Source organism: Budorcas taxicolor, chromosome 5, assembly GCF_023091745.1.
Source record: "Budorcas taxicolor isolate Tak-1 chromosome 5, Takin1.1, whole genome shotgun sequence".
NCBI classification, from domain to species: Eukaryota; Metazoa; Chordata; class Mammalia; order Artiodactyla; family Bovidae; genus Budorcas; species Budorcas taxicolor.
In genome coordinates, this window is record NC_068914.1 from 73013225 (window position 1) to 73024875 (window position 11651).

General features: G+C 41.3%; 1 protein-coding gene across 1 annotated transcript in view; it reads right to left on the reverse strand.

The window, feature by feature from the left end:
* Positions 1–9729, reverse strand: part of SCN8A (sodium voltage-gated channel alpha subunit 8) — a 122893-nt gene extending 113164 nt beyond the window's left edge. Inside the window, exon 1 of the mRNA XM_052640752.1 lies at positions 9454–9729. Within this exon, the coding sequence (XP_052496712.1) occupies positions 9454–9729 (276 nt within the window). The remainder of the gene's footprint in view (positions 1–9453) is intronic.
* Positions 9730–11651: the final 1922 nt, after the last annotated feature.

An 11651-nucleotide genomic window follows, 5' to 3' on the forward strand; every position in this document is an offset into this window, starting at 1 on the left:
CATTAGAGAAGATGATCAATATCACTGCAATCTTGAGACATCCTTCAACATTTAAATGGTCATTATTAAATACCCCATTCAACAGGTTAATTCTTAATCGAATAAAATTATTTCATGACCTATACTCTGTAGGAACTATCAGAGACCAATTCCTAAAATTACCAGTCAGTGGGATTTTATGGTTCAGGTGATTTGCTAATAAAAATAATACACATCCAAAAATTCAGGTAAAAGTTGTTACACCACAATGTGCCTCAGAACTTTGGAGCTGCAACTCAGAACTTGTACAAGGTCCAGAAGACCTGAGGTTCTTTTCTGGGAAAAATGCTAGGTTTATCTATATGTGCCCCTATAGCTCACATGAATGCTGAAACCTACTGAACTCCTACCTATGTAAAACTCTGAAATCGGCAAACTCAACGGGGTGACAACACTGGCTTTTACACAACTCAGAATATCTGTGGTATGGGTCCTTTGAAAGATTATAATTTGACTTCCCTGGTGGTTCAGATGGTATGGGTCCTTTCAAAGATTATAATTTAGTACTTGCTAAAAGTCTATTTAAGACAGCATTGTAGCCCTTGATGCTTCTGGATTCTCCAAGTTTAGGTCTCTGTACCAAGGTAAGATGACCACAATCTTTAAAGTATCTGGACTTTATCAACTTTATTAATGTACCTATCACTACCTGCAATAATTTTTATTTCTTTAATAGTTTATTATCTGTCTCCCCAACAACAAAAACTAACTTCCAAGCATAGTATATAGAACTTGCCTGCTTTGTTCCCAAGGGCATGGAACAGAACCTAGGTATGTAGAAACTGCTCAGTAACAATTTATCAGATTGTCAGATAAAGGACTGAATGTCCTTAAGCCTCTACAATCAATCACAAAGTCCTATCAATTTATACTCACTTTTGATGTCACCAAGTCCCCTCACTTTTCACTTTCACCACTACTGTTTGTTTAGACCCCCACCATCACTACGTCATAGCCAGCCGCTCGGTCCAAGTTCTCGTTCCCTCTGGTCCATACCACACATCACTGTCACATTCACCTCCTGAAGGTACAACTTTAATCACGTATCCTTACTCCCACTCAAAACTCTCCAGCAGTTCTCTCTTACTTAACAGGTGACGCCCAGACTTCTCAGTCTAACACTGCAAGTTCTCCATGTCTTGGCTCCAGCACTCCCTTCCCAGACTCACTGCCCACTCTCCAAATTCCAATCAAATGAGACGATTCGGCTCTCTCTTACACTGTCCTATGCCCTGGTTTCTAAGTCTTTGTTCATATTCTTCTCTCTGCCTATAATGTTACAGCCTATCCCTCATTTCTAAAATCCAAACCCTAATCCAAACATTACTCCTACTATCAATTCCCTGGTGGCTCAGAGGTGAAAGCGTCTGCCTCCAATGCGGGAGACCCGGGTTTGATCCCTGGGTCGGGAAGATCCCCGGGTCGGGAAGATCCCCTGGAGAAGGAAATGGCAACCCACTCCAGTATCCTTGCCTGGAGACTCCCATGGACTGAGGAGCCTGGTGGGCTGCAGTCCACGGGGTCACAAAGAGTCGGACACGACTGAGTGACTTTACTTACTTTATGAAGTAAATAAGGCCTGTTCTGAGGCCCCCTATCAAAAGTGATATCACACTCCACACTATTATGTTATAAGCTACATAAGGGTAAAAAACTGACTTTATTAATCTTTGTTTCCCACAAGCGAACCCAATACCCCCAGGGCCTCACACAGAGGAAATACTCAATAAGTAAAGATTGCATAAACAGATCATATTTTATATGAGACAACCCAAACTAATATATATTCCATGTCAGTTTCTCTCATTTCCGTTAGAGTCAGTTAATACTGGGAGGGTAACACAACTCCCACAGCCAAGAAAGCAGCCAAACAATAAAAGAAGACACGACAGAACAACTTAGAACATTCAGGAAACGACATCCTTTGTATAATAAAGACTTGAGACCAATAAACCAAGAAGAGCACTAGGTGGGGGTCTTTTGATGGCGTCGCTCCTAATTCTAAGGCTCTGCAAGAGGAGAGGTCGGACTGGTGGCACTTAACAGTAGTTCAGCCCTCCAAAATCTCTAAAATATCAGGAAACCTATTTCCTGGTCTACTTGTTCAGCCCCTAAAGGAAACTAATTCTTCAGGAAAGGAAAAGATACACTGGTAATCAGTCTTTTCCCCCAGAGAGTTCCATTCAGTTTGGGAGATGGGAAAACTTTTCATTTTGGGGAAAAAAAACCCATGATGTACCCTTTCATGGTCAAAGCACTTAGAAAAGTACATTGTGTTTTCATATGCATCATCTCATAAGACTAACTCATTCATTTAACAGATATGGCTTGAACACTTATTACAGGGCATGAACACACTGCTCTGGCTAATGAGCTTACAAGAGGATGAACAAACAAACAAACATATCATATGCTAGGTGTATAGTGGAGAAAAATGAAGGAGGGCTGGTACAACAGGCTGCTTTGTTTCGTATTGGGTAGGCAAGAAATATTCTTCACCACAGCACTATAGCATTCCTGGGAGCTTAGTTATTAGCATAATTTTAATTTTCCAGATTAGGGAGACTGAGACAGTGACATGCCAGAGATGCTCCAGAATAAGGTGGAAATGGGCTTAGAAATAAGGTTTCCCAACTTTTGGTCTGTTACTAAAGCTATAAAAGAGGAATGTGATTTAAGAATGCTTAAGCTCCTTTCCATCTTGATAATCATGCTCATGGAATAGAAAAGAACCCTATATATGAATGTCATTAACCCATCACCCTTATAATGGCCTTCCAGCTACTGGCTCACAAGCATTTGCCTCAATTTGATTTGGTGAATTAAATAATGGAAACATTTTGTTTTTTTTATATTGTTGCAAAACAGTTTTTTAAAGCAAAGTTTTAAAACATCTAATTTTTATTTAAAACGGAAAGCAGCATCTAGGCTTATTATGCAAAAACAGGCAATGTAATAGCACATTAGCAATATTTCAAATCACACCTAATGAACATACTTTCCTTTAACTGTCTCTGCTCTGCACATCTGTTGAAAGTGTATGAAACTAGATTCAGCAAGGATTTTCTGCCAGGAGCTCACGGGTCTGTGTGTGTGTGAGAGCCTTAACAGTTCTTCATTGGAGGAAGCTGATGGCTCTAATACTAGTGAGGTAAGGAGAAAACTGTCAACGTTGCTGGGAACGGGGGGCCTGCCATACCTAACCTGTTGCTGTTCAGTCACTCAGTCATGTCTGATTCTTTGGGACTCCATGGACTACAGCAAACCAGGCTTCCCTGTCCTTCACTATCTCCCAGAGTTTGCTCAAACTCATGTCCACTGAGTCAGTGATACCATCCAACCATCCTCTGTTGTCCCCTTCGCCTCCTGCCCTCAATCTTTCCCAGCATCAGGGTCTTTTTCAGTGAGCTGGCTCTTCGCATCAGGTGGCCGAAGTATTAGAGGTTAAACCTAAAAACCACTTCTTATCAAAGGTAGGGCTGAGATCTTAATGTGTTAAAGAAATTCAGGAGGAGAAATCAGTTCCAACATAAAGAATCAAGTTAGGCTATAAGGAAGAAGAGGCTTCAGGGCTAGGCCTGGATGAATCGGAAGAGTGTCACAAGGTGAAGTTAAAGGACAGAGGATATTACAACAGGAGAGAATGAAGACCAGAAGGCAGGGAGGACACCAGGGAAACAGACAGAATAGCTTGCTTCAGCTAAGCATATATGACAGGCACACATGTAAAATACAACTAGATATAAGCCCAACTCTTACCCTGCAGATATTCTAGACAAGGAAATTGAAGCCCAGAGAATTTAAGCGATTTGGCCAAGGGCAGACAAGGGGCAAAGGCAGAACTAAAATGAAGGTTTTTATATTCCCAGTAGGTCCTTTTTTCACTGTACCATTCTGCTGGTAAGCTCGGGGGTTGATGATTGAAAGGAAAGATAATTTTCCTTTAAAAGTAAAAAAATGTGAAGACGTAGGTTAAGTAAAAGCGTCGTGTGTTAGTCGCTCAGTCTTGTCTGACTCTACGGACTGTAGCCCGCCAGGCTCCTCTGTCCAGGGAGTTCTCCAGGCAAGAATACAGGAGTGGGTAGCCATTCCCTTCTCCAGGGGATCTTCCTGACCCAGGGACTGAACCGGAGTCTCCTGCATTGCAGGCAGATTCTTTATGGTCTGAGCTACCAGGGAAGCTCTGGTTAAATAAATTCCCTCCAAATGACAGGTATAGCTGTACGGTGGTAGCAATACTGATACTGAGCCCAAGTCTCTTGAACAAATTGTCCACGGCTACCAGACTACTTAGAGCTCCTTCACTTGAGAAGGTAAAATAATGGAGCTAACACAAAGACCTTCCTTTCCCTGAGATGCATGGCATTTCTTAGGACCCACGCTAAGAAGGGTTATTACACCACAGGAATTATCAGGGATGTGAATGAAAAAGCAGGTTCCCCCCGCCAGCCCATCTCCATATTTGCACATCTAGTTTCAGAAGAACTGAACCAACTGAGACAGAAGGTCAGTTAATGAAAAATTAGAAAAGTGGAAAACTAGAAACATGTTGTAACAAACTGACAGGAGGCACTGGCTTTTGACAAAGTTATTTTACATTATTAAACTTATAAAATGAGGAGGCTGAACTAGATGATGTCTAAGGCCACCATATTCTAATTTTCTATGATTCTAGGTTGACTCCAATTTGCAGGAAAAGACAAGACATGAAAACTTGAAGGTAAACTGAACTTTGGGAAACCATATGTAATTTTTTAATGCAATAGGTATGTACCCTATTTAAAAGCACATAATCAATCCTATAATTTGGATTTTTGTTTATAGGACTTTCTTACAAGAGAGCATATCCACTGAACAAAAAGGATACACATAACAGTCATTGGTTTTCAGGAACAGGAGAAAGAGTAGAAGCTAACTCTGAAGGCCTTCTTTCAACTTAATCCATAGATTTTCTTGCTGCCAACTTAAGAAAGCTCTTAGAAATATACATGGCCATTTAAAATCCAACAAATTGCTATAAGCAAACATGGCCCATTCTTTTTAACTTTGCATAGTATTTCATAAAATAAACAAATCAAGAATCATTTAACCACTCACTATACAGAAAATAAATAATTTTTAAAAATTCAACAAGTTATTATTAAGAATTGGAGAGTACAGTTTGTAGTGAAGACAGAAGACTCTGAGCAACAGAGAAAAAGCCCTTGGTTTGATTCACTAAAGAAAGTGTGGAAGGGGCGAAATGAACTGGAATTTTACCTTGATAAAACTTAAGATTCTACAGTATGAAAGAAGGGAAAACAAATAACAAAATTAAGACTTTAATTGACTTTAAAAAATAACAGAAAGAAAACCAAGAACAAAGGCATTCAAGGTCAGTTCAAGTTCCTAAAAATACTTGTTTGTTTTTGCTTGTATATATACTGTATAAATAGTTTCCCCTATAGCTCAGTCAGTAAAGATCTGCCTGCAATGCAGGAGACCTGGGTTCAATTCCTGGGTCAGTAAGATCCCCTGGAGAAGGAAATGGCTACCCATTCCAGATTCTTGCCTGGAGAATCCCATGGACAGAGGAGCCCAGCAGGCTACATACAGTCCATGGGGTCACAAGAGTCGGACACGATTTAGTGACTAAACCACCACCACCATACTGTGTAAAGAAACTCTGGAAGATACTACTAACAGTGCTTACCTGTTCAGAGAGGCAGGACATGACAGATGAGAGACAGGTATAAAGGGGAGACTTTTTACTGAGGTCTTCTTTACTGAAGAGCTTTTACTGCATTTTTAACCATGGAAACATATTACCTATTTTATTTTTCGGCTACACCACATGGCTTATGGGATCTCAGTTCCCCAGCCAAGGATCAAACCCGCACCCCCTGCAGTGGAAGCACGGAGCCTTAACCACTGGATCACCCGGAAAGTCCTTGTATCACCTATTTTTAATATTAAATACACTTAAAAGTTTAATGACCTTTAAATTCAATTATTTGCAGGTAGCACTTGAAAAACAAGAAAGAAACACTTTGTTTGGAGACATCCAAAGGAAGCACCAAGAGGAGAAGAGCATGTGGCACTGGGAGGGCGGAGACAACTCAGAGAGAGGACGATCTGGACGGTGGAGGACCGTCTGGGGAGGTCAGGTGGAAAGTTAAAGGAACACCACTGCTCAGGGCCCCAAGCAACTCACGACAACTCGCACCAGTACCAGCTTGTACAGCAGTACCTTGAAAATGGGACACACATATCTTATGGCCCTGTGTCCCTGGACACTGTCAAGTCTACAGTGGGATGAAACCAGAACTTTACTAATAGGGAACTAGCTTTCTTTCATCCTCTAAAATAAAGAGAGAAGGAAATGAGAAACCAGTTTCCATGAGTCCCAAAAATGATCAATGAGGCAGAAAACGAGAACCAAAAAGAAAAAATTAAGAAATCCATTTGTAGCATTAAGCAAAGAGAAGAGATTTTTACTTTGCAGGAATTACTTAAGGCAGCCCTTGAGAAACAAACAGAAAGAATGTCCTCTTAAAGTCATTTCTCCTCTCAGGATGTTTTGGTTTGTGGGTTGATTCCCAGTGTGCTTCCTCGTAGGGGAGACGTTGCTAATTCGGCCCAGTGAAAGGCCTATTTAGTAAGAAGTATTAGTAATGCTGGTGAAGATATGCAAGTGAATTTGAGCAAGCCTATTTCTTTAATCAACTGAAGAAGTCTTTATTTAAAAATAAAATCAATATCTCTCAAGTGCTACTAATTCCCTCTCTTGTCATAGGTGTTTATTTGCTTTATAATAATCACTAAACTAAGCATTTATATTTTATATATATATAAAAGCACTTATATTTTAAGAATTTTTCTGCATGGTGGTGTATTTCAGTTTTGTTTTTTTTTTAAGACTTTTAAAAACACAATTAAAGTTATCCTTTCCATAAACTATTTACCCTGTGGTGAGGCCAAAGACCAAAATCAGATTTCCTATCATGAAGAGTCAGTCCCCTACTGGAGTGCCATTAACATCTGGCCTACCCAAAAAGGGGTAGCCATTAGGGCCAGAGACCCACTGTCTTTGGGGCCTCACTTCCAAGTTAGCACCACTGAAGTCTAAGGCATTGGGAATGAAAAGGGGCTGTCTACAGGGCAGGAACCAGGGGAAAAGGCATGCAAAGGAAAACTAGGTTCTGACAATGACCCTAGTTCTCTAGTTTTAAGAAAACGAAATTTAATTTGTATCTGAGTTGGAAAAACAAATAGTTCAAATAAAAGCAAAGCGGTTTTAGCCACCTGAAAGGCCAGCGTCCACAGGGCCTTACCTATCGGTTTATTGCCATAAGGCTTCCCTGGTGGCTCAGAGGGTAAAGAGTCTGCCTGCAATGCGGGAGGCCTAGGTTCAGTCCCTGGGTTGGCAAGATCCCCTGGAGAAGGAAATGGCAACCCATTCCAGTACTCCTGCCTGGAAAATCCCGGTCAGGGGAGTCTGGTAGTCTACAGTCCATGGGGTTGCAAAGAGTCGGACTTCCACTTTATTGCCATAGGAGTATTTTCTGAAAAAGTTCTACTAAGACTATGAATGCCAGAGCAGGAAAGAGGAGGGAAATATATCTTAAAATATTTCAAAATTTTACAATCAATGAATATTCTTCTAAAAACAGCCTAAGATTCCACGTTTCCTTATTCACTAACCCAGATATTTAAACTTTGTCTCCTTCCTCATCCACCTACCCCTATTCAGCAAAGACCCAGATTAAAAATTTAGATTTTAAAAGAGGGATGAGGAAACAAGGAAATCGAAGACAGTTTATGAAAACTTAGTCCCAGAATTTGACACGTGACAAAGTCCTTAGAAGCCTTGTTCAACTGCTCAGTTCCTAGATGAGACATTTAGGCACAGAGAGGTGAAGTGGCTTACTAAAGGACATGAACTAGTTTTGAGAAGATTTTTTCTTTATTTACTACTTTCCCCTGCCATGAACTATTTGTGGCAGCTTAAAAAACACATACTAAACACATGTAAGAATTAAAGATTTTAAAATTAAAAAAAATAAAATTAAAAAAAAATTTAAAAAAAACACATACTAAAAAGATAACTATAAATAATAAACATGGTGAATTATGATAGAGCAAAGATTTCTTCTAATCTAGTACTTTTTATATCATATGATGTTTTGTTCCTTAAACTTTCTAAATTTCCCAGTAGAAGTTATAGGCTACTGATTCTGCTTTGTTCCCAGTAGATAGCTGTTCTGAGCTGCAAGAGAAGTATGCAGGTAAAGGGCCATTTTGTGTAGAAAATTACTCAACTGTTTTTGCCACTCAGAACTAAGATGCCTCCACAACTATAGCTTAATCAAGAGATCTGTTCACCTCAAGTCTTACTTCTGGCCAGTTGTTAAGACAAAAAAACAAATTTCTTCCCAAACTTAGACTGAAAGGCAATTTTAGTTAAGGTCAGTTTAGAAGGCACTTCGGTTAATAAAGGCAGTTAAGCTTTATATTTGTAAATATGTAATTACACAAACTCCTTTCCCCCTTCATCTGGAAACACCTATGGATTTAATTCTTTCAATGACACCTGTCAAATGAGGGATCTCTAAAATGCTGTCTGATGTCAGCCTTTAGCATTTATGGCTAACTACTTGGCTTTTGGATTAACTGGGGGCTTTGCTTCTTCACTTGTTGCTTAGCTTCAAAAGATAATCATGAGAAAGAAACCCAAAGTTTTAGTCAAATATGCTAGGGAAATTTGTAATTCTTGGCCAAATGGAGATTAGTATTTCTTTCACTCACACTCCCTACCAGCAGGAATAACAGAACTGATTCTCATGTTAAGAGTCAGTGCTGGCGGAACTCAGACAACTGTGTAACAAGGCCAAAGACCTGGTCTTCTCACTGGCCCAGTTTGGTTTACTCTGTTCTATTGCTGTCCCCAGTGGTTATGGTCTAATGTCACAAAGGAGGCTAGGTTAGAGTACAAATTCATCTCTGTTACGTTAACAATAGGCTCTGTCGATACTGCAATATCATTTTTATATTTAAAGATAGGATTCTCAATGTGTGTGTGAGCCAAGATTCTACAGGGCTGTACCATCTCTCACTATGCCATTTTTTCTTGCACTATATCAAACAGTCCCCATTTCATTTATGTAACCCCTCCCTTTTTTTAAATAAATCTTTTTCTGATTTGACATGGAGCCAAAAACAGAAGTCTTATTAACAGACTGAGAAGTGCCAAGACCCACAAATGACTCTTGGTAGCAATTAAACCAAAAAAGAACCCCCATAAACCAGAACTGAAACAAAAGTTTAACTACTTATCCAAACTCTGGCAAAGAGACACAACTCTTTCTCCCCCTCTCCCCTAAGCCTGTTAGGAAAGGGGCATCTGACGCTGCTGCTCCTTCTCCTCCAACTCACTTTCTGCGTCAAATAGTATGGGTCAAAGTCCTCCAGGGGAACCGCGACCAAGCCTTGTGGGATGTCCCCGTAGATGAAAGGCAAACTCTTCCCTGCCTCCAGGTCACTGTTTGGCTTGGGCTTGCTGTCCTCATCGTCCTCCCGATGACTGCCGTCGGCCTTGGGCGGTTTCTTGAGCTTGCTCTCGGCAATGCGCCTCTCGATGTTTGCCAGTGACTCAGGGGTGAAAGGCTTGAAACTATCAGGGCCTGGTGGTGCGAGCAGCCGCGCTGCCATCTTCTCATCCTGCAGCAGCTTCGTTAGTTATGCTGCGTCCAGGACAGGTCAGCTCTGGAAGAAACAGCAACACAGACAGCATTAATCAATCACTACTCTAAAAGGAGGCCAGACCAAACCATCTCACGCTCAACCTCCATTCACAGTCTTCGCAACATGTAGTTTCTTCCATGACACGGTTATTTTTCTCTTCAGAAAATCTGTGGCATGAACGGACAAGGCGATGTTCATAACCACCCCCTCAGGGGAATGAGCCGGAAAAGGCAATGGCACCCCACTCCAGTTCTCTTGCCTGGAAAATCCCATGGACAGAGGAGCCTGGGAGGCTGCAGTCCATGGGGTTGCTAAGAGTCGGACACGACTGAGCAACTTCACTTTCACTTTTCACTTTCATGCATTGGAGAAGGAAATGGCAACCCACTCCAGGGTTCTTGCCAGGGGAATCCCAGGGACGGGGGAGCCTGGTGGGCTGCTGTCTCTGGGATCACACAGAGTCGGATATGACTGAAGTGACTTAGCAGCAGTAGCAGCAGGGGAATGAGCAGCCAAGGAGATCAAAACATGGGAGTCTTCTGGATTGCTAGTTTTTATTACTGACTTAGACACAACTCACCATCAGGGACCAACTCCAAAGATACATTCCATACCCTCCATGTTTAAGTGAAAAAAGTCAGACAAATACAAGTACTGTATGCTATCACTATATGTGGAATCTAAAAATGACAAGAGACGAGAGAATATAACGAAAGAGAAGCAGACTCAAGATATAGAGAAGTCACTGGTCTGTGGTTTAGGTGCTAATTCGTGTCCAACTCTTTTGCGACCCCATGGAATGTAGCCTGCCAGGCACCTCTGTCCATGGGATTTCCCAGGCAAGAATACTGGAGGGGGTTGTCATTTCCTTCTCCAGGGAACCTTCCCGACCCACGGATTGAACCCATGCCTCCTGTATCGGCAAGTGGATTCTTCACCAGAGCCTCCAGGGAAGCCCAAACTAGTGGTTACCAGTGAGGAAAGGGGAGGAGAGGGGGGTAATCTAGGGATGAAGAGGTACAAACTATTAGGTGTAAAATAAGCTACAAGGATATAAAGGACAACACAGGGAATGTAGCCAATATTTTATAATAACTATAAATGGAGTATAACCTTTAAAAACTGTGAATCACAAAATTATATACCTGTAACTTATATAATATTGTACAGCAACTATACTTTAATAAAAAACATAACAGAGATTTTTCTTATAGACAACATTTAAAAAAAATAAAGATCTATTCCATACTCTCAAGGAACGTCTATTCTAAGTAAATGAGGATATTTAACACCACCCAGAGGTGCACATCCACTCCGGAAATCTGCGCTCAAGTCATCTTCCTCTCCTAGAACTCTACTCCCTAAAGACCAACTCCTTCTTCCAAGGACCACACAAGGGCAAACTGTCACTCTTTCCACATTTCAGCTTCTGAAAACACTGAACCCTTCAAAACTTTGGAGGCACAACATACAGCATAAAAGCACTGCCATGGGCTTCGGCTCTTTTGTTTCTAGCTCTTTTTCAATTCACACAGTTTTGTAAAAGTCGGTCTGGGATAGAAGTCCAGACCAAGCTGATGGCCAAGCTCATGCCAGAGAAAAATCACAAAGCAATTTTCTTCAAGGAGAGGGCAGACATTGCTCCATGCACCTCCCACTCAGCAACAGGAAAGCAAGTGGAGGCGGAATCTTAAGACACTTTCCTCTGCGGCAACAGCCTTGCAGGGTGAACGACAGCAGAAAGGCCCCTGAGCTGGGCTCACGCCAGAAGGGCAGGAAGTGAGAACTGAATCACAATGCAAATTCCCTTCTCAACAGAGAACCTGAAGGAGTGCCATACTCGAGCCAACGATTTCTGGGCAAGGGATCTGAAAAGCCCATTTTCGTGT